This window comes from Sinohyriopsis cumingii, chromosome 9, assembly GCF_028554795.1.
Source record: "Sinohyriopsis cumingii isolate HCF-2022 chromosome 9, ASM2855479v2, whole genome shotgun sequence".
NCBI classification, from domain to species: Eukaryota; Metazoa; Mollusca; class Bivalvia; order Unionida; family Unionidae; genus Sinohyriopsis; species Sinohyriopsis cumingii.
In genome coordinates, this window is record NC_142969.1 from 11,866,900 (window position 1) to 11,887,181 (window position 20,282).

The 20,282-nt window shown below is 34.7% G+C and overlaps 1 protein-coding gene across 2 annotated transcripts in view; it reads right to left on the reverse strand.

Moving 5' to 3' along the window:
- Positions 1 to 510: 510 nt before the first annotated feature.
- The window catches only part of LOC149791269 (endoplasmic reticulum junction formation protein lunapark-B-like), a 49,287-nt gene continuing 29,515 nt past the window's right edge, over positions 511 to 20,282 (reverse strand). For both annotated transcript variants that reach the window (XM_089969777.1, XM_089969778.1), the window contains 4 exons: positions 16,686 to 16,865; positions 11,160 to 11,333; positions 9,297 to 9,398; positions 511 to 6,348 (listed from right to left, as the gene is read on the reverse strand). In XM_089969777.1, coding sequence (XP_089825903.1) covers positions 6,131 to 6,348; positions 9,297 to 9,398; positions 11,160 to 11,333; positions 16,686 to 16,865 — 674 coding nt within the window. In that variant the 3' untranslated portion in view covers positions 511 to 6,130. The remainder of the gene's footprint in view (positions 6,349 to 9,296; positions 9,399 to 11,159; positions 11,334 to 16,685; positions 16,866 to 20,282) is intronic.

Sequence of the window (20,282 nt, forward strand, 5' to 3'; positions counted from 1 at the left end):
ATTACAAAGATTTTCAACACAGCTACCATACCAGCCATATTAAACGTTATTGATACCAATTTCATTTATGACCAATAAGACACCATAGGAATTTTTTTTGTGAAAACCCTTTGTCAATATGGAGTAGTTAAGATTTTCGATATGGTACGTATACCCCATTTTCATTTCAGACAGCTAGACTGATTAGAACTAATACATGTAAAAAGTGTCATGGCAATTTTCTCTGTAGTTTTGGAGGTATAGTGAAGACTTGTGCTAATGGATGCATGGCCATTACAATAATCTTTCTGTCCATACATGCATTCATGGAACACCAGTGTCCTGCCATCCCCTAAACTTGGAAGATGAACAGTATATAGGTTACTGTGACTAACTTTTAACAGAAGACCCTTTTATCCAAAGAGACATATCCATGCATGATGCTGCTTAGGTGTAAAATTTACAGAATTTCAAGATTTAGATTGCTAGATATTATCTTCAAACTAAGAAAAAAAAGAAGAAAAAACCAACCATTTTTAAAAGTAATGTTTTATTTTCAAAATTTGTCACTTTTTAATGCCAATATAAACATTTAAGTTAAACAAACACAAAATCATGCATCACCACAAGGATAATGAAAGTAGCGTAGTATTGGCATGTCTGGATTTGATATTCAAATGTACAGTGCAACCTGTTCTGTCAAATGCACAGGTGACTGAAAGAAGATCATAAGAAGTTTGGACTGTGATGAGGTTTATCGACTCTTGTTTCACTGATATAGGTATGTCTGCATTTTACATGGGATATCTATTTCTCTATATACTACAGGTGTTAATAAGACAAAAACAGGTGGAATTATACTGTATTAAGATAAAAAGTCCACTATTTTGCCTTTTGAAAATGTCTCCAATACTGCCACTAATACAAGGATTATGATGCTAAAGGGTAGAAACTGGTCATAGACACATAGATTTTAAACGTGACACAGTATCTAAGTTTTCAAAGCATATAACAGCAAAATCTAAACTGGCAAATTTTCATGGTACAAAATGCACTGAAGTGTTCAAATTTATCATTAAGAAAAAGAAAAAAGAAGGGAGAAGAATAATACTAGTATGGAGTTATCTCGACTTCTGTTCTGGTCTGTAGAAACTAATTTGAAATTTAAAGTTATCAAACCTTACTTACAAGCATTACAAATAACTATTGTGTTTGAATATGTATGGACTTCTTTGTTTTAAAAACATTTCATCTTTATCTAGACATTTCCAAGTTACATTTCATCTTTCTAAAGGTTTTCACAAATATTTACTAGACAACTGCTGACTATGCACTTACAGTCATGAAAATTTAAAGACCAGTTTAGCTGTTTACAATAAGACACATATTTGCCCAAGAAATATTCCAGAATTTATTTTCAAAACTTTCTGCCTATCCTATCTATGAATTAAATTTCTATGAATTAAATTTCTGAGTTAAATTTCTATATGTTCTAAAGAAAACTGGAAACACATTGAGATCATTATTTCTTGTAGAAAATCTTTAAAAATTCTATTTGTAGATAATTTATGTGTAAGAATTTGAAGATGCCTTTTAGTACTTACTGTACAAAAAAACAACAAATGTATAGACTACAATCATTAAGATATGATTTCACCAAGTGAAAAGTCAAAATTTTTATACAAATAATTTAATGTACTAATAATGTGTGCTATCATCTGTTGAAATTTAATAAAATCTGGCCTCCTTGTATCACAACAGTTATACAAATGTTCGAAGTGAAATTTGTTAATATCTCTCTAGCTTAATGTGCTGTACATTTCTGTAAGAAAATCTTTAATAGGTTAAAAAGATTCCTCATCATACGGTGAAAGAGTTAAAGGTGTATTGTACATCATCAATGTTCATGATATACAATTTTCACAAATCTGCAACACATCAATATGTAAGATTTCATTATGGTCATAAAATATGTATGTTGCCAATCCCTAAATTGCACAAATTTATTCCAAACTTTTATGATGATAATTTTCTAATATTTTATTATTCCAACACTAACAACAATAAAAATAAATATTTAATACCCTCATCAAGAAAGCACAGAATTATAATTTGTTGTTCTTTCTCTGGGTTTAATGCCATTTTTCAGCACACGATTGACTATACATGGTGGCCAGTATATTTTGTGGATGAAGAATCCAGGAAGAGCCTCTGACCTATGCAAAGCTATTGACAAGCTTTCTCACATACCCATATTAGCCGAGCCCAAAACTCTAACCCACATGGACAGAGGTGAGATGTCAGTCATCTGTAAAGGGAAGCAACTCGGCCACCCAAGGCCCCAATTTCAGAGTGGGAACTTAAGTAGTTTTGTAAAACTGAGCCAGTAGGTCCATCATACACTCTAGTCGATTCAACTTTGATCTAGAATCCATTTTACTTTTGTAAATAATATGATAAATTTAACAAAATAATAACTAAGACTCCAAACCTTGCCACAGAATCCATAATGCTGGCTAATCAGTACAAAACATCCTGTTTGCGGAACACCACAACTACTGCATACGTTTAAAATGTTGCAATTATTGTTTATCTTGATTACGGTCAAAAAATTCTCAATGATGAAAATTGCAATGTTTTTACCAGTCTGTGTGCACTACAATCACAGATGAAAGGTCATGGATGAAAGACAGCAGTCATGTGATAAAAGACAGATATTCCCCAATGTTGTTCAAGAAAATATGATCATACACATACAGCAATGTGAGAACGCACATCTGCAATGCTGAAACTGCAAAGTACTGTCAATAAATGAAAAAGTAAGAACACTAAAATGTTGAAATAATTAATGTAATTCAGCATTACACTAAACAATAATTACTTTTATACAAGGATATATCAAATATACTGTTTATGTATAAGTAATCCTGTAAATTATTATAGAGCAATTGTATGAATACATAAATATTTAAATAAATAGAACATGCACCACTGAAAATTAACACCAGAACTCTGTCTTGTATGACAAACCAAATGCAATCAATACATGCATGCATTTAAATAAAGAAGAAAAAAACTCACCTAGCTGACAGATTGTCCAAAAACACAGCACAAAAAAGTGAAGTCTGATGAAAATGGAGACATATCATCAGATTAATTCAGCACATTTTTCCATAAACCACCAAAAAGCATTTAAAAACTCTTATCACAACATTTGTACACTTACTCGAAGGATGGAGGCTGAGTGCAAGAAATTACACCATCATGTTTTTTCTTTCATGAATTCATAAAATTCATTATAAGGCCACCTCTAATGCAATGTACAGGTGGCCTTAAAATGGATTTACCTCTGCTTAGGGACACAACGTAAAAATACACTAGACTGGCATCATGTAAGGTAGCCTCTTTACTGTCCTGTCCTGAGATGGACACTCGGGGGTGGGGTGGGGTGGGGGAGACCACTGTATATGCATGCTTAATGTAACTTCTATTAAAATCTCAGATCTGAGATTCCAAATGAACTATATACCACTGGGTATTAAGCACATTATGGGAATAATTATGATCAATTATAAAATATTCCTGTATATACTAATGATTGAAAGACGGAAAGCAATATGACAATCAATAATAACAATGAAGCTATACAACAATCAATAATAACAATGAAGCTATACACAATACTATTTTATTTTAAACTGGATAGCACACACTACTCATTTGTCTGGTACAGGCTGCAGACCCCATCACAGTGGAGTTTTGATGTTAATGTTACTTTTTTTCAAAAGTCTCTTCAATTTTTTAATTACAGGTACACCACAGTGATCTAGTGGCTGGAGTTGATTATACTCAATAAATAGGTTATTCCCATGCATGTTTTCTCAGGTTGAGATTTTTTATGAAAGGGGAACCTTGATGTCATCATAAATACTATCATCAATTAGTATGTCTGCAGTTTAAACAAATCATCTTAGGACAGTATCTAAATCATTTGAACTTCATCCACCATAAAACCTGTGTATTAAACCAGTTAAGGGACTGTAGTTTTGTGTATTAAACCAGTTAAGGGACTGTACAGTTTTGTGTATTAAACCAGTTAAGGGACTGTACAGTTTTGTGTATTCAACCAGTTATGGGACTGTACAGTTTTGTGTATTAAGCCAATTAAGGGACTGTACAATTTTGTGTATTCAACCAGTTAAGGGACTGTACAGTTTTGTGTATGAGCCAATTAAGGGACTGTACAATTTTGTGTATTCAACCAGTTAAGGGACTGTACAGTTTTGTCCTAACTGGGCAGCTGTTGATTATGTATGGATTAAATGTGTGAAGGAAATTTTTGAAAATGGTTTTCTAATGATTGTCTTCAAAAGCAAGTGTTCTTTATACAAAAATGAAAAGGCAGGTTTTATTTTGCTCTGTTACAAACAGCAAAGAAGATGCACTATCCAGTGTGTCGCTGTTATTATTAATATTAACCTGGTATCAAAATCTTGTTTGACTGGCATGTATAACCCATGCTACAAACACTAAAATTCCTAATTTCTGAGTCTATTTTTGATTCAAAATGTCATGAGATCAATGGTTCATGAGACAAGATTCAATCTAAGAAATGTTTTCAAAACTCGTTGTTTTCCTGAGGGCTATTCCATTGAAAAGGATATAAAAAGGGTCAAAAGGCAAGCCAGTGATATCTATGGTTCGATATTCTTCAAGCAAAAAATAATTGTTTCTGTGAAAGGCATCAAGAAAAAGTCACGTCTACTGATTGTGTGAAGAGAATAGCTCAGAGAGAAAATTTACACTCAACAACCTTTAGTCACTGAGGAAAATCAAGATGAATCTATTTCAGTTTTATATGACACAAACACTTACTGATCCATTAACAACAAAAAGATCGTGAAAAACTAGAATAACATTAAATAATCTCTCACTATTAGAAAGTGATAAAGGGGTACTGAGTTTTACTTTACAAAAGAACAACAAAAATAAAAAGCATTCCTAAGTCTTATATGTGAACAAATTTCTTCAGATGTTATTGCAGATATTGCAATTCTTCCCATTATAATTCTGTCTCATGAAAGTTAATGAATGCTACAAGTCCATATCCTCATCAACCTTTCAATTTCATTTTCAAAATGTCAGTGTCCTTTTCAACATGTCAATGTCTCCTTCAAGAAGAAAAAGAGAATCAGCATGGAACTGGAATGTCAGTATACAGCTTATCTTCAACATGTCTAAATATAACTGATTGAGTGCAACAAAAAGTCCTTATATTTTTATTACATCCATTTTAAATTAACAAATCTGTACAAATTTAGTATAACAACAATTGGAAACAAATATATTTTTGCATGAATGGAGGTGTATGTCATATTCAGTGAGGGTCAAGACTGTACTTTCCAACATACAAGTTAAATATATTTAACAAGCTATAAATTTTAATTAATTCTAAGCTAATGAATAGTTCTTTTATTTTATGAGTATATAACCATTTCATCTGTAGGCAACAAAAGATTTATCGTACATGATTACAGTCACTGCTTAACATGGGAATCTGATCCAGAAAGTCATGATGGGAAGCAAACAAACTAGTATCAGATGAAGAAAAATGTGAATGAAAAGAGGAAGACAGACACAAAGACAGAGAGCACAAGAAAGACTGTGTATAGAAAGTGACCGATTCACAATAAAATAAACGGATTATGTCTTTGTGTCATGGCTTCTAATGCAGCTAATATATGGTCAGTCAACAATTTCTTAAAATCTGAACACAGATCGGTGTAGCACAAGATGCAAACAATAACTGATTGCATCTCTAAACTGGTGCGTTTATGTAGGTATGTGCATATCATTAAATATCCCTGGTATGCTGTCAGGCTACAGACATGAAAAACCAATCAATCTCCTGCATCTTCATGCAACTGAGTATAACAACAGAACACAATTCAGTAAAATATACAGCTCTGCACTCAAGCACATCAACAAACATGAACTGTCATGGCAAATATGTTCACTGTTCGAATATTGTCTCTTATTACCTCAAACAAGTCGGAACAAACACTGACAAAAACACACTAAAAATAAAAACCTCAAAGAGTCGTATACATTTCTATGGTACTTGGCTTTTCTAAGGTTTAAATTTCTGTCTTCATTTCACTTCTTTATTCTTGATATCGTCTATATCCATTTTTTCAATACCATCTGTATCCATCTTTTCTACTTCCTGAACATCTGCCTCATCAGCTTGTGGAATGGTCTCTATATCTTGATTGTCTCCATTTTCTTCATTATCATCATCATCATCATTGTCATCATATTCACCGGCATTTTTATTCTTATCATCCTCACCTTCCTCTTTTTCAACATCTGAAAATATTTTAAATAAAATATTAAACAATGGAATTATAGAATGAAATGATGGATTAATTCCAGATGACATGGCTGAGTGATATATTCTTTCCAGATGAGATGGTGGAATGATATATTATTTCCAGATGAGATGGTGGAATTATATATTATTTCCAGATGAAATGGTGGAATGATATATTATTTCCAGACGAAATGGTGGAGTGATATATTATTTCCAGATGAAATGGTGAAATGATAATATTAAGTCCAGATAACATGGTGGAACGATATATTATTTCAAGATTAAATGGTGGAATGATATACAGTATTATTTCTAGATGGCATGGTGGAATGTTATATTATTTCCAGGATGACACAGTGGAATCTTATATTACACCGCTGTTGGGCATTTCTGCCATGTAAGGTTTTCATCACCAATTGACCGATGGACAAAAATAAAATGCTGCAATGCGTACCATTTGAAAAGAGACAATTGTCACCAGAATATTCTGTTCAAAATAATAATTAATTTTGGTCACATGGGATACTACCCCTATGTTGTTTTCATGACTCACAATATGTCAGCCTATTCTGTGCATAGCTTTGAAAAGATGTAATGTTTATGCATCGGGGTATGGAAATGAAATACATTATTTTAGTCTCATTCTGTCAGCATTTCAGTTGAGTAATTAGGTCAGGTTTATAGCTGGTTTTACAAAATTCAATGTAACAATGCCAATAAAAGGTAAGAGATATTAAGCAAACTAAACCAATCTTGTAAAGAATTAGTAAAGTTATACATTTTATAACAAAATAATAATTATGTTGAGGAGAAACAACAATGAATAGGATGTAACGTGTTTACATCATCTCATTTATGAGAACAAAATTACTAAAGAATTCAGAAACAGACTATATGCCAGGGAATATCTTGAGAATCCCATTCGAGCACAAGTTGAAAAGTTGGATAGCAAACAATAAAGTAGGTGTGCAAAATTGGAAACTTGGATTAAGATGTAGTATTGTTCTAAAGTAAATATTTCATCTTTTAAATAACGTATTTATTGTACGATTCTAAAAGATAAATATTAAATAGGTTTTTCTGGGTTAGAAGTTCAAGAAGGTCATGGAGTGAGTCTTCATGTTGACATTTACAAATCACATTTTCATATGCATTTGGAGTAGAAATGTGGGATATTTTGTACACTTTATATCACTTTCCTTAATTAAAGGACAATCATTCTTTACTGAATCGATACAAACTGGATTTTCAACCAGACAACATGAGATCCAATGTTTCAGAAATTGTATAACATTGCACAGAATTACACGACATGCAGAATTTGCTGACATGGTAGTATTTCTAGGTGACACTGTGGAATATATTATATCCAGATGACATGGTGAAATGATATAGTATTTCCAGGTGACATGATAGAATGATATATTATTTCCAGATGACATGGCAGAATGTTACCGCATTTCCAGATGACATAATGGAATGATATATTATTTTCAGACGACATGGTGAAATGATATAGCATTTCCAGATGACATGGTGGAATCATATAGCATTTCCAGATGACATGATGGAATGATATATTATTTCCAGATGACATGGCAGAATGTTACCGCATTTCCAGATGACTTGGTGAAATGATATATTATTTCCAGATGGCATGGTGGAATGATATATTACTTCCAGATGACATGGTGGAATGATATAGCATTTCCAGATGACATGGTGGAATGATATAGCATTTCCAGATTATTAAGAGCCATGATGATAAATACGAAATTCTAAAACAATCTGAACTTAGTACAGTTTAGCCTTCAGTATGTATCCGATAAACATCTTCCCTGTTCCCTAATGAATTTATTAGTTTAGACAAATATATATGGATGCATAGTAATTGATGACACATCAGTACAATCCTGGCTTCCCCAAAAGCATGCAAAACAAATATAAAGTCAAAAATGGGTAAATTCCGTAACACAAAATACAGAGTCTCATTTTTATACAACACTAACTCATTAAACAAGTCAAAGACCTCCATGTAAACACTATCACAGAATGCATCCCTGGGCAAAAAGGTTGTCTCCCTTAGTTGTCTCAATCAAGGTTTGACTGTGCATATATGTTCAGGGTTTCAACTGTCATCAAATTCTGTGACATTTCTCCCACCGCAGAAACATTTTCCCTGATCACATATTTGATGTCCAATAAAAATATACACACTTTTGAATATTAAATGATTCAGCTGAACTCTGATGAAGAGAACATAAATGAATCAAATTTTTGCTGAACATCAACAATATGCCTATACTGTCCAAATGTTTTCTCTCCTACATCATTTGTTTAAAATTCTGAAAATGTCTATCAAATCAAGATTAAAATTTCTGTGAAAGTTTTCTTTAATTTAGACTTTGCAGTATTTGTGAATCATGTTTCTATTTAACTTGGATTTATGACATACATTTTTTATTCTAATGTATTTTCATCACTTTTCTAATTTATAAATCTCAATATATAAAAGAAATATGAAAAAAACAGGCTTTACAATATACAGAAAATTTGCAAACAGATTTTTTGAGAAAAAAACAAATCACTCTGAGTATTCAATAATTATTGGATAACACAGTCTGCTGATTAAAATTTAACCCATTAATGCCATAGTAATTTTATTACTTGAAAATAAAACCAGATAATCGTCTCACACTTGCCAATGAGCATGATTTCTAACCTTTTTCCCTAATTCTTAGCCTATCAGCACTTTGAAAATCTTGGCTGAAAAGTTTAGTTATCAACTTCAGAAATTAATAAAGAAGCCTAGTCAATTTTACCTGTCAACCTTGTATCAAGTAACTGAAAATCCCAACTTATTTAACCACTTATTTCAAAGGTAAATGACACAAATTTTTAAGTGTTGGAATATGTCAGGCAAAATGGAGATAACTAGATTTACCTTCTTCTGGGTTGGGTTGCTGCATTAGGGGCTCAATTCGGGGTGCAGAGGGTCGGTGCTTCTTTGCTGGGTTTAGGGAGTGACAGTAACAACATCTAAAAGCTGTCAAGGATGAACAGAAAAACAGAGTCAGTAATACTCATAATTCATAAAAAATGCTCAACGCTTACTACAGAAAAATTCAAGTTAATATAAGTGTAAGGAAAATCACAACTTACGCATTAAAAACTCGACTTGTTTTTTTAAAATCACTATTTTGGACCAACAGTGAAATCCTTTTCATCTCCTTTTCTTCCTTACCAAATGAATTGATCCAAGTCATGCGGTCAGAAAGTAAATGGCCAAAATAAGCACAAAATTCAGAAGTATATTATCAGCTCAAAAATGGCAATTTATTATGCAATTATTACACAGAAATTGCATTTATCATGGTAATAATGTTAGGTTGTGAATAATCTGACGTACTTATAATACAAAGTCGTACCATCTAACAAAATAAAATTTAGTTATGGAATAAATACAATAACAACAAAAAAAGACAACTTCAATGCATTGATAACTTGCATTATTTTCTCTGAAGGTTGTTGTTGTTGTTGTAGGGTTTAACGCCATTTTTCAACACACGATAGGCTATACACGGCGGCAGTATTAATGGTGGAGGAAGAACCCAGAAAAACACCAGAAAGAACCACTGACCCACGAGAAGCTAATGGCAAGCTTTCTCACATACCCACACTGGCCAAATCGGAGACCCGAACCCACGCAGAGAGCGGTGAGATGGCAATGATCCATAACAGAGAGCACTTTAGACCACTCAGCCACCCTTCTCTGAAGGTAGTGTTGAAACTATCAATACAGGACAATAAAAGAAGAAGAAAAAAAATATGATCCAAATGATATAACTGTCTGAAAATGAAACTTTTCTTGTGACCATTCTCTCTCTGAAATAAAGCAAATAACAAGGTCGCTTAAACCGTGTATAAAAAGAGTCTCTTTAATGGGACTAACAGTCTACTAGCAGAAAAGTATTTCCAGGAATCCAAAATAGGATCATATCTTCTCGTCAACTGCAGAGTGTGGAAACCATCTTGATATTCTCAATGGTAAACAAGATTTTCAAGATGGTCACCATGATGGCAGCCTAAGAATAGCACCATTTTCGAACCAACTAGACATCATATGAAGTCTTTAAATAAAAACTCATATTGCTATAAATTTCAATTCAAGAGGAGTAGAGAAAACATCCTCAAACTGGCCAGACTGGATCTCATATTGTCACCTTTATGGGACCATCATGACATTATAATAAGTCTAAGTGAAAACCTCATTTTGATATACTAGACTTGGGATGAATATGTGCATTAGTTTCCAAGCCAATCCTCCAGGCAGTTTATGAGAAGTAGTGACAACAATCTTGTGTAAATGGACAAACTGACAACAGGCTACCTTATAAACTCTTCTGGTAGATGACCAGTGGAGCTAAAAACTTTCAGACTGACTTGGAAACTGAGATTTTATTGTCAGGGAATCAAAAGTGACTTTTCCAAAGTAATCCTCAGATTAGCTGACACAAAATCTCAATCACACAAGTTTCATGTTATGATTTCTTTTCTTCTATTGACAAATCAAATTTTGTGGCTTACTTTTGAGGACAAAAGGCCTCATAGTAACAGTGGTCTATGACATAGGTTTGATTGTTAAGCAGTGCTATAAATATATTTCAGCATATGGCAAAAGTCGTGTATTTTTGCTGAGCCAGCAACTTTTTGTGCTATTTCATGAACATTTCAATTCAAGGCTAGCTGACATTTTGCACAAACTTGTTCATTGTTATAATCCTGATCAGATCAAACAAATACTTACTTAAATATTCAAATTCTTCTTTCAAGGCCATACCGTTGTGGGAGTGACACATTTTACAAATAAGAGCATATCTATTTTGTGGACCATCTCCGACCAGAACATCAAGGAGCCTCTCAAAGCTGCTTCTTTCACGTGGAATCAATGGACGAGGCAATGGAGGCCCCCTTGGAGCTCCTTCAGAATAAAGAAAATTTTAATTTAATAAATCTGAATAGATAAACTAAACAATTTCATTTTCTGGACTAGTTTGCATGGATCCTAAACAGTTACAATTTATTTAACACCTAGTTTTGAGAACCTGAAGCTTTTTTATAATATGACCAGATTTGTGTTTCTAAAAATGTTTTTCAGCCAGTGAAGCAGAAAAATAGACCACATATAAAAAGTCAAAAGTATAAATACATTAAACTGAACAAAATATCTCATTAGAACATTGTTATATGCATGTAAACACACATAGCAAATTTAATTAGCCTGGATATGATTTATACAGACATTTCATCAGTTAATTTAAGCACTTTTCAAGGAAACAAATATAATTTTCAAGCACTAATTAAGTGCAACTGAACACAGAACCTTGAAATAAATTTTGTCGATTCACAGAATCCAGATGGAAATAATGGAAAATGTCACATTAGCCACGAAATGTGAAATGTTTATCACCCAAATCTCTCTCTCTCTCTCTCTCTCTCTCTCGGGAGCTAAAAGTTGTCTGCTGACCCATTGATGGTCAGACAGAATGATCTCCCCTTACATATAAGACTTGGTGGCAAGGCATAAGGATATGTTAGTTATTACTGGAGCGGAAGGTGCACTCATTATGGATGTAACTGCAGGGAGGCTGGGAGGGTGTATGTGTATTATGATTGGGTAAGTATTTTTGAAAAAACATTTTACTATAAAAAATTGGTTTCTTCTTCTATATACATTACCCAATCATAATACCTTAGCAGAATAAGTAAGAGGTGGAGGGAGGTACATCTTCTTACCCCAGAGATAAAATCTCTGATCCCCTAAAATATGACAGCTTCTAAGTAGCCCGACTAGAGGAGACTCCATCTGTCGGGGAGTGGCTTCAAAAGAGAAAAACATTTCCCCATGCGAATCCAGCTGAAGTCATGAAGCCAGGTCTTAAGAAGCTATCAACCTGGAAATGTGACCTGTTGAGCTGTGTATATAGGTCCTACCAGATTGAACTAGGCCCTTTGGGATGACAAATGTGTACATGTGTAGCTTTTGTGATGTCCCCAAAATCACACATTTTGTTTTACCTTAATTAATTACCATCCTATTTTGTTGTGCCCAGTTTTGGACTCTAATAAGGTCTGAGTTTAATCTCATTTGGATAACTTCAGTATCAGAACTAGATGTATATAAGATTGCATCGTCTGCAAACAAATCTGTAATTGTGGATTCATTATTTAATGGTAGATCATTGATACAGATAAGGAAGAGGAAAGGGCCTAAAACTGAGCCTTGAGGGACCCTTGAATGAATAGTGCAAGTTTAAGAGCTAATATTGCCAATGCTTACTTGTTGAGACCATTGGTTTAGGTATGATCTAAACCAGTTTAAAGATAGATTGTTGAACCAGTAACAGTTCAACTTTTGCAGCTGAATTTCATGATCAAAAACATCAAAGGCTTTCTTGAAGTCAAGGAAAACAATCCCAGTCATATGTCCATTATCCAGTCATATGTCCATTATCCATTTCCTTTAGCCAAAGATCAATTAATTTGGTAAATTCTGTTTGACACGAGTGGTACTTTCTAAATCCAGATTGCACTTATTGAAAAAGAGAGTATGTTTAAAAAAACTTATAGACATGAATGGCTACATGTTTTTCAAAATAATTTTGACTATACAGGTAGAATTGATATTGGTCTGTAATTCCCTGGATCCTCCTTTTCTCCTTTCTTAAATATAGGTGTAACCTTTGCACATTTCAGTGTTTCTGGAAAATTACCACTCATTATACTTAAGTTTATGATATGTGTTAGTGACTTTTGGTGCAGCAAATTTGAGAATTCATGGACCAATACCATCCATCCCAGAGGATTTATTAAAATTCACCTTCGTTAGCATATCAAAAACATCAGCTTCACTAACATTAGCAAATAAAAACTAATTATCCATTAGGAATTTTAGCTCTTATAAATAACAGAAAAGCATCAAGTCCAATTGCGTTGTTTGTCTGGTTCTGAATACTGTTAATGGAGATGCTTATGAAGAAATTGTTGAACATTTCCACAATATCTTGTACAGATGTTGCTATATCCTCGTTTTGCTTAAGTCTAGGGGGGAAAAAACCCAACTGTTCTTGGGTGGGTTCAGCTCTTTTAGATGCTTCCGCAATGTCTTGGTACTCTTACTTTCATAAATAGCCTGTTTATAGTAGTTCGCTTTTGCCTTATCTATCAGGTGCTTAGTTTTATTCCTCCACTTTCTACAGCTTTTCATGTCTTTTTTCTTGTGGAAATTATCTTCTAGGTGCCTAGCCTCATTGATCTCAGGGGTAATCCAACTGGGTGAAATTTGGTGTTTAACCCTGTTTGTTTTAATTGGGGCATGCTTGTCTAAGACTGCATGGAACATCTGATGCCATTTGTCTAAGGCAGTGTTGACATCAGCTATATTACAAACTGATTGGAAGGGTTTGCAAACTAAATCATTTAAGAACATTTCCTCATCAAACTGTTTAAAGTCCCTGTATTGTATTTCAATGTGTTGACCATTTTTAGATGATTTTGGAACATGTCCAGTTATGCAGACTTGGTAGTGGTCACTCAGTGCATACACTGGCACATTAATTTCACTTATGTTTTCAGGTTTATTAGTATAGACAAAACGTAGAATGTCCTGAATTAGAAACCATGACTTTAAGAAAGTTGCTGAGAAAAAGGGCTCTTTTCATGGCAGAGTGTAGAGAAATTGCAAGGCGACATCTGTTGAGGCATAAGAATCTACTTGTAATATCATGCTGAACAAGTGTAATGAGGTTGTATGAGTTAGACTGGTCGCTGCACATGTTTGTAAAAGACGTGTTCAACGTCTTGCAAACTTCAGCTGTTATTGATTGAGCCCATGTAATATTGATGACTGGCCCTTCATCATCCCTAGTATATGGCCTAGGCCAGTTGTTACCGAAATAGACCATCAGAGTGAGGAAGATGTCATTAGGATCGTCAGTTGGGATGGGTTATGGTATATTTGATCCATGTAACCTGTCATTATGTCTGCTGAGTGAGATGGAACTTGGCTGTTTGTTAGCTCTGTCCCATTCTGTAGTAGGAATCATGTTGGACCCCAAAGAGGCAAGGTAATGGGGACTTCCAAAAAGGACGAGGGCTGTGGTGGTGACTTGGGTGCCGGAGCTGTTTCCAAGTGTGTCACTGTCTGGCACTTCATGGCAAAAAGGTAAGTTGAATTATCTCCCTTACTCCCATAAAGGTTCAAACTGCAGAAGAAATCAGCATGCAGACTATTAACACCTTTGATCTGAGCTGTATGTTGTTTGTGCCAATAGTTCTAATCTGTAAGACAATGGATAAAGCTGTAGCCCTGCACCTGTTCTATAACGCGAAGTCCATGTGGAGCTAATTCATTACAATTGTGACCCAGAAATGAATGTCTAATAAGGTAAGGAAGCGTATAAGGTAAACTATAATGACAATACCACCTGTTTACAAACCTGTGTGCCTGCATGTTATGTTGCATACCATGTGACAATACCACCTGTTTGTAGGTGCAGAGCTATACAAATAATGGTTTCCTGGACAAAACTGCTAGCAGATGATTTCAATGACCATGCTTACCTGTAGGGAGGTCAAGGACAGCCTATACAGGTAGAATCATTGAAGCATGGTGTTCCAAGGCTAAAAATATGGTAAAAGAGCTCACCTTGATATACAAAAAGAATGGAACTATACATATATATGGGGTTCTTCAGAGCATAAAGACATGCATGCATGTAAATAATGTAGCCCGAACCTAACTATGAAGACATGGGTTACATGAGCACACGACTAAGTGTTCAGTCAACATGATATATATACAGTTATACAGATAAACACGACTCATGGGTCACCTATATAAACATGCAATGCTATGGAAGTAACTGAATGAACGATGTATATAGTGCTGAACTGTATTTGTCTGACTACAACGGTATAAATACAGAATGTACCAATATCTACATTACACAAAAACAACCTTCACAAAGAATGGAATAATGGCACTGTCATCAAGATTTACCTGGCAGATGCAACAAAATCCATTATAAGACAATACTTGTATGGAAAAAAAGGCACAGAGACCGCCTATACAAGTATTTACACTAAAATGGCGCCTGGACGCTATGAAAGCCTTGAAACAAAAACTCGCTAATATGCACCTGTTAGTAAGGAAATTGTACATGTTTAGGTGTTATATGAGCACAAAAGACATGCATGTAAAATTAAGTATAGCATGAACAGACGTGCAAGTACCCAATGTGTGACAACAACAAAGTGTGACCAATTTGTAAAGGCAGAACTTTGTTGTGAGAGAAAGAGAGAAAAAGTTGGAAATATAGATGGAGCATACTTTCCTTAGAAGTGAAAATAACTCCTCCAACTTGAAGTGACATATCTTCCACATAGTTTTGGCTTTGCAAGGTCTCTCATGACGAGAACGTGCTTCTTGGCACAATCAGAAGTAATAACTAACATATCCTTACGCAATGCCACCAAGCCTTATATGTAAGGGGAGATCACTCTGCCTGACTGCAATAGATCAGTAGACAACGTTTAGCTTCCTTGAGCTAAAAGTAGTATCTGGGAGGGCTGGATTTGCGAGGTAGTGGTAGTTCTCCAAAGGTATTATGATTGGGCAATGTATTCGATGAAGAAAAACATTAACCTCCTCAGTGGAGAGTTTCAACACAGATGGAAAGAGAGCAAACATTTTTAGTATGTTCATTCTCATAATAGGGACAATCTTTATGACTTCTTCAGTGTGTACTTGTTATAACTGGCCTTAAACTCCACAAACTTAAATAAATAACAACTTTAAGTGCATAGTGTGGGTATTTTGTTGAATACGCAATTTTATTTTGACACACATCCGTAACAAGCTTATCAAACAAGGCAAACTTAGGACTGGGAACCATGTATGTTTAAATAGAACAGACCTAAATAAATTATGGTCCTGACGTAATAAATAAATACTAACTATTGCCCATCCTCGGATGGAGTGATACATTTTCAAAAGAAAAACTGAAAAAAAAAAAATGGGACAAGTGAGCTTAAAAGAAAGTCAGGGCATAAAAATACAAAACAAGTTTTAAAAAATTGGGATGCCACTGTGAGTTTCAAACTTGTGACCTCTTTGTTTGGCAGCTGGGACACACAGACAAACGGGTGTGTTAAGATTATGCCTTATATGCCTGGGACACACAGACAAATGTGTGTGTTAAGATTATGCTTTATATGCCTGGGACACACAGACAAATGTGTGTGTTAAGATTATGCCTTATATGCCTATTACCATAGCCATTATGCTGGACAGCCATGATGTTTCTGGGCAGCATCCCTGTTGAACCTGGTGGACCAATATGTGGTGTTGTAAGTGGCCTTACTGGTGTGGCCCCTTGTATCATTGGTGTCATTTGAGGCCCGATGACACTTCCTGGTGTAGGTTGTCTTAGAACATTCCTTTGTCTTAGATCTGAAAAATATGACAAAAGACTTAGGGATTAGTTGCTTTTAACTACCTTCTAGAGGTGTGTGTGTGCGTGTGTGATTTGGATTTTTAACGTAGCTTTAAGAAAAATTCAGTCATATTGCTATGATGTCTGCATTGTGGCAGTTTATGGAGACTCCTAGCACTGGGGTATCATGCCACAGACATGTAGCATGATGTCCCACCCAGTCACATTATCCTGACACCAGTCTGACCAGTCCTAACACTAACATCTTAATGCTGAGAAACTAGCAAGGCAGCTGTTTGTACCATTTTTTATAAGTCTTTGGTATGACTTGGTCAGGGTTTTAAACCATGACCTCTGGCATCCGAGGCAGATGCTCTAACCACTAGGCCAATGGAATGGTTACTTCTAGAGGTAAAATACAAGCAAACCACACTATTATTTCAAAGGGAAGCAAATTTTTGGACAAGCCATATGTAGGAGTGTGCCATGATTAGTGCAGTACAACTGTATATTTTTTACACTAACCTTATCCCAGTAAGTGATTTTCTACACACATGACGTTGTGCTTCAAGGTTTAATGATTCTGAGGGAAACTTATAGGAATGAGATACAAATATTCAGGGTAGTTCAAAATTGGACCATGACTTTTTATAATTACATGCACTTAAATATAATGCCAAGCTGACATTCAATGGTGGTAGTTCAAAATTGGACCCAGACTTGTTATAATTACATGCACTTAAATATAATGCCAAGCTGACATTCTATTCTTTTTTAAAATAAAAACTTATAGGTATTTTCAGGGATCGTCCTGGGCTTCGCCAATGTTGCAAATTGCGATTTTTTTTCCTTATTGGCGACAAAAATATCCCATCTGACGATTTTTTTGGCGACAGACTTTTTGGTTATTTAATTTGTACATACAATCATGGATTTGGACTGGATAAATTAAAAGGGAGAATGAAAGGAAGCCACAAACTTGACTAAGCAATGCATTAGAATCAATCTGTTACACAAACGATCCTTTGTTCGTATTGACAACCCCATCTTTACAGTGCATTGTTACATCATAATCTGCTTATGCTGACATCTGGGCTGAGTACCGTATGCTGTGTTACAGTCAATCATGCTACCGAACTATACCTACAACTGACCGACTTCTGAAGACGCGAATAGAACAGATACAATTAATTGAATGGCTAATCCTTCTGTTATTTTTTTTTTTTTACATATACCAATACAAGTTTTGTTGAACCTTCATAGAAAACTGATAACCTTTGAAGTACCGACTACTGCGTATAAATACAAAGCAAATGGAAAAAATCTCAATCACAATTATATCTGTCGCCAGTGCAGCATTTTACTCATTGATCTTTTCCTTTTGCCATCAATCCCGTGTTATGGCTGCAGAGACTTAAACTCCGCAACAAAAAATAGCAAAAAACCAGTTTTGCATAATTAATAATAATTATTTATTTCTCAAAATACAGGAGTGAAAGAATACCTAAATTGGGTGTGAATTTATGCTTATATATACGGTCCAATATTGCCAGGTGTTGACTCATGTAAGTTTCATTCGTGGGAATGGAGATCCTATTTTGCTTGTCGAGAAAATTTATACAGCATTCAGTGATCATTCTTGGGATTTAGGAAGCAATTCACTACAAGCTTTGTGAAGTTAGCCATAAAGGGGGGGGGGCTGCTGAGAGACTACTGGTGTCACCTGTCAGCACTGTAGACTGTGAATGTGGATTCAGTAAGATGAACCTCATAAAAACTGACATCAGAAATAAACTCTGCATCTCATCTCTCGAGAATTTAATGAGAATCAGCATGTACAGATGTGAAAAATTAGACTTTGAAACTGCATTCAACAAGTGGGCAGCCCTAAAATCGCGATGGATCTTCATGTAACACTTTGTAACATTTTGTTAATGCTTGTTGTAATTAGAGTATTAACTAACCTATCTTTTGTAATTTTCATTGCCTGTTACGTTAATAGACTAGTGAGGTTGGCGACTTTTTTGGCGACAGCTTTTTAAAAGCCATGACAATCCCTGTATTTTCCATGTTTTTTTCTGGATGAAAATTAAAAATTGATTTTTTAAGAATCAATCATGACCCATAATTATCAGGATATAAAACATTTTAGTTTAGAAAATCTACATTTTAAAAAAAAAATCAAACAATGTTTCTATTTTGAGACTCTTCTGTAACATACTAATTAGACATACGACCATGTGTGAAAATCCAGGATGTGTCACTAGATACAAGTATTACTATGGACATTCATATGAACTTAATGTAACTCATTTTAAGACTTTTAGGGAAGGTTGTTTTACATGTGAATAAAAATCCCTTAAAACTTATACATCCTGGTATAAAAAGGACCGAATTACCCCCAAAATATAGATCCACATATGTCCAGTTGGTGCCCTAATGTCTACTTTCAATGTAATCTGATTATAGTATATATTTAATCAAGTCATTGTCTAGGACACCAAGTGTATGGGATTCTGCTTTGAAAACTGCCCTAATAGTCAGCAGACTTATAAGTACAGAGTGATTCTGCAATATTAATTTGGACCAGCTGGTGGTCCCATATCATTCTGAACTACCACCATTGAATGTCAGCTTGGCATTACATTTAAGTGCATGTAATTATAACAAGTCTGGGTCCAGCTGGAACTACCACCATTGAATGTCAGCTTGGCATTACATTTAAGTGCATGTAATTATAACAAGTCTGGGTCCAATTTTGAACTACCACCATTGAATGTCAGCTTGGCATTATATTTAAGTGCATGTAATTATAACAAGTCTGGGTCCAGCTGGAACTACCACCATTGAATGTCAGCTTGGCATTACATTTAAGTGCATGTAATTATAACAAGTCTGGGTCCAGCTGGAACTACCACCATTGAATGTCAGCTTGGCATTACATTTAAGTACATGTAATTATAACAAGTTTGGGTCCAGCTGGAACTACCACCATTGAATGTCAGCTTGGCATTATATTTAAGTGCATGTAATTATAACAAGTCTGGGTCCAATTCTGAACTACCACCATTGAATGTCAGCTTGGCATTATATTTAAGTGCATGTAATTATAACAAGTCTGGGTCCAGCTGGAACTACCACCATTGAATGTCAGCTTGGCATTACATTTAAGTGCATGTAATTATAACAAGTCTGGGTCCAGCTGGAACTACCACCATTGAATATCAGCTTGGTATTATATTTAAGTGCATGTAATTATAACAAGTCTGGGTCCAGCTGGAACTACCACCATTGAATGTCAGCTTGGCATTACATTTAAGTGCATGTAATTATAACAAGTCTGGGTCCAGCTGGAACTACCACCATTGAATGTCAGCTTGGCATTATATTTAAGTGCATGTAATTATAACAAGTCTGGGTCCAGCTGGAACTAC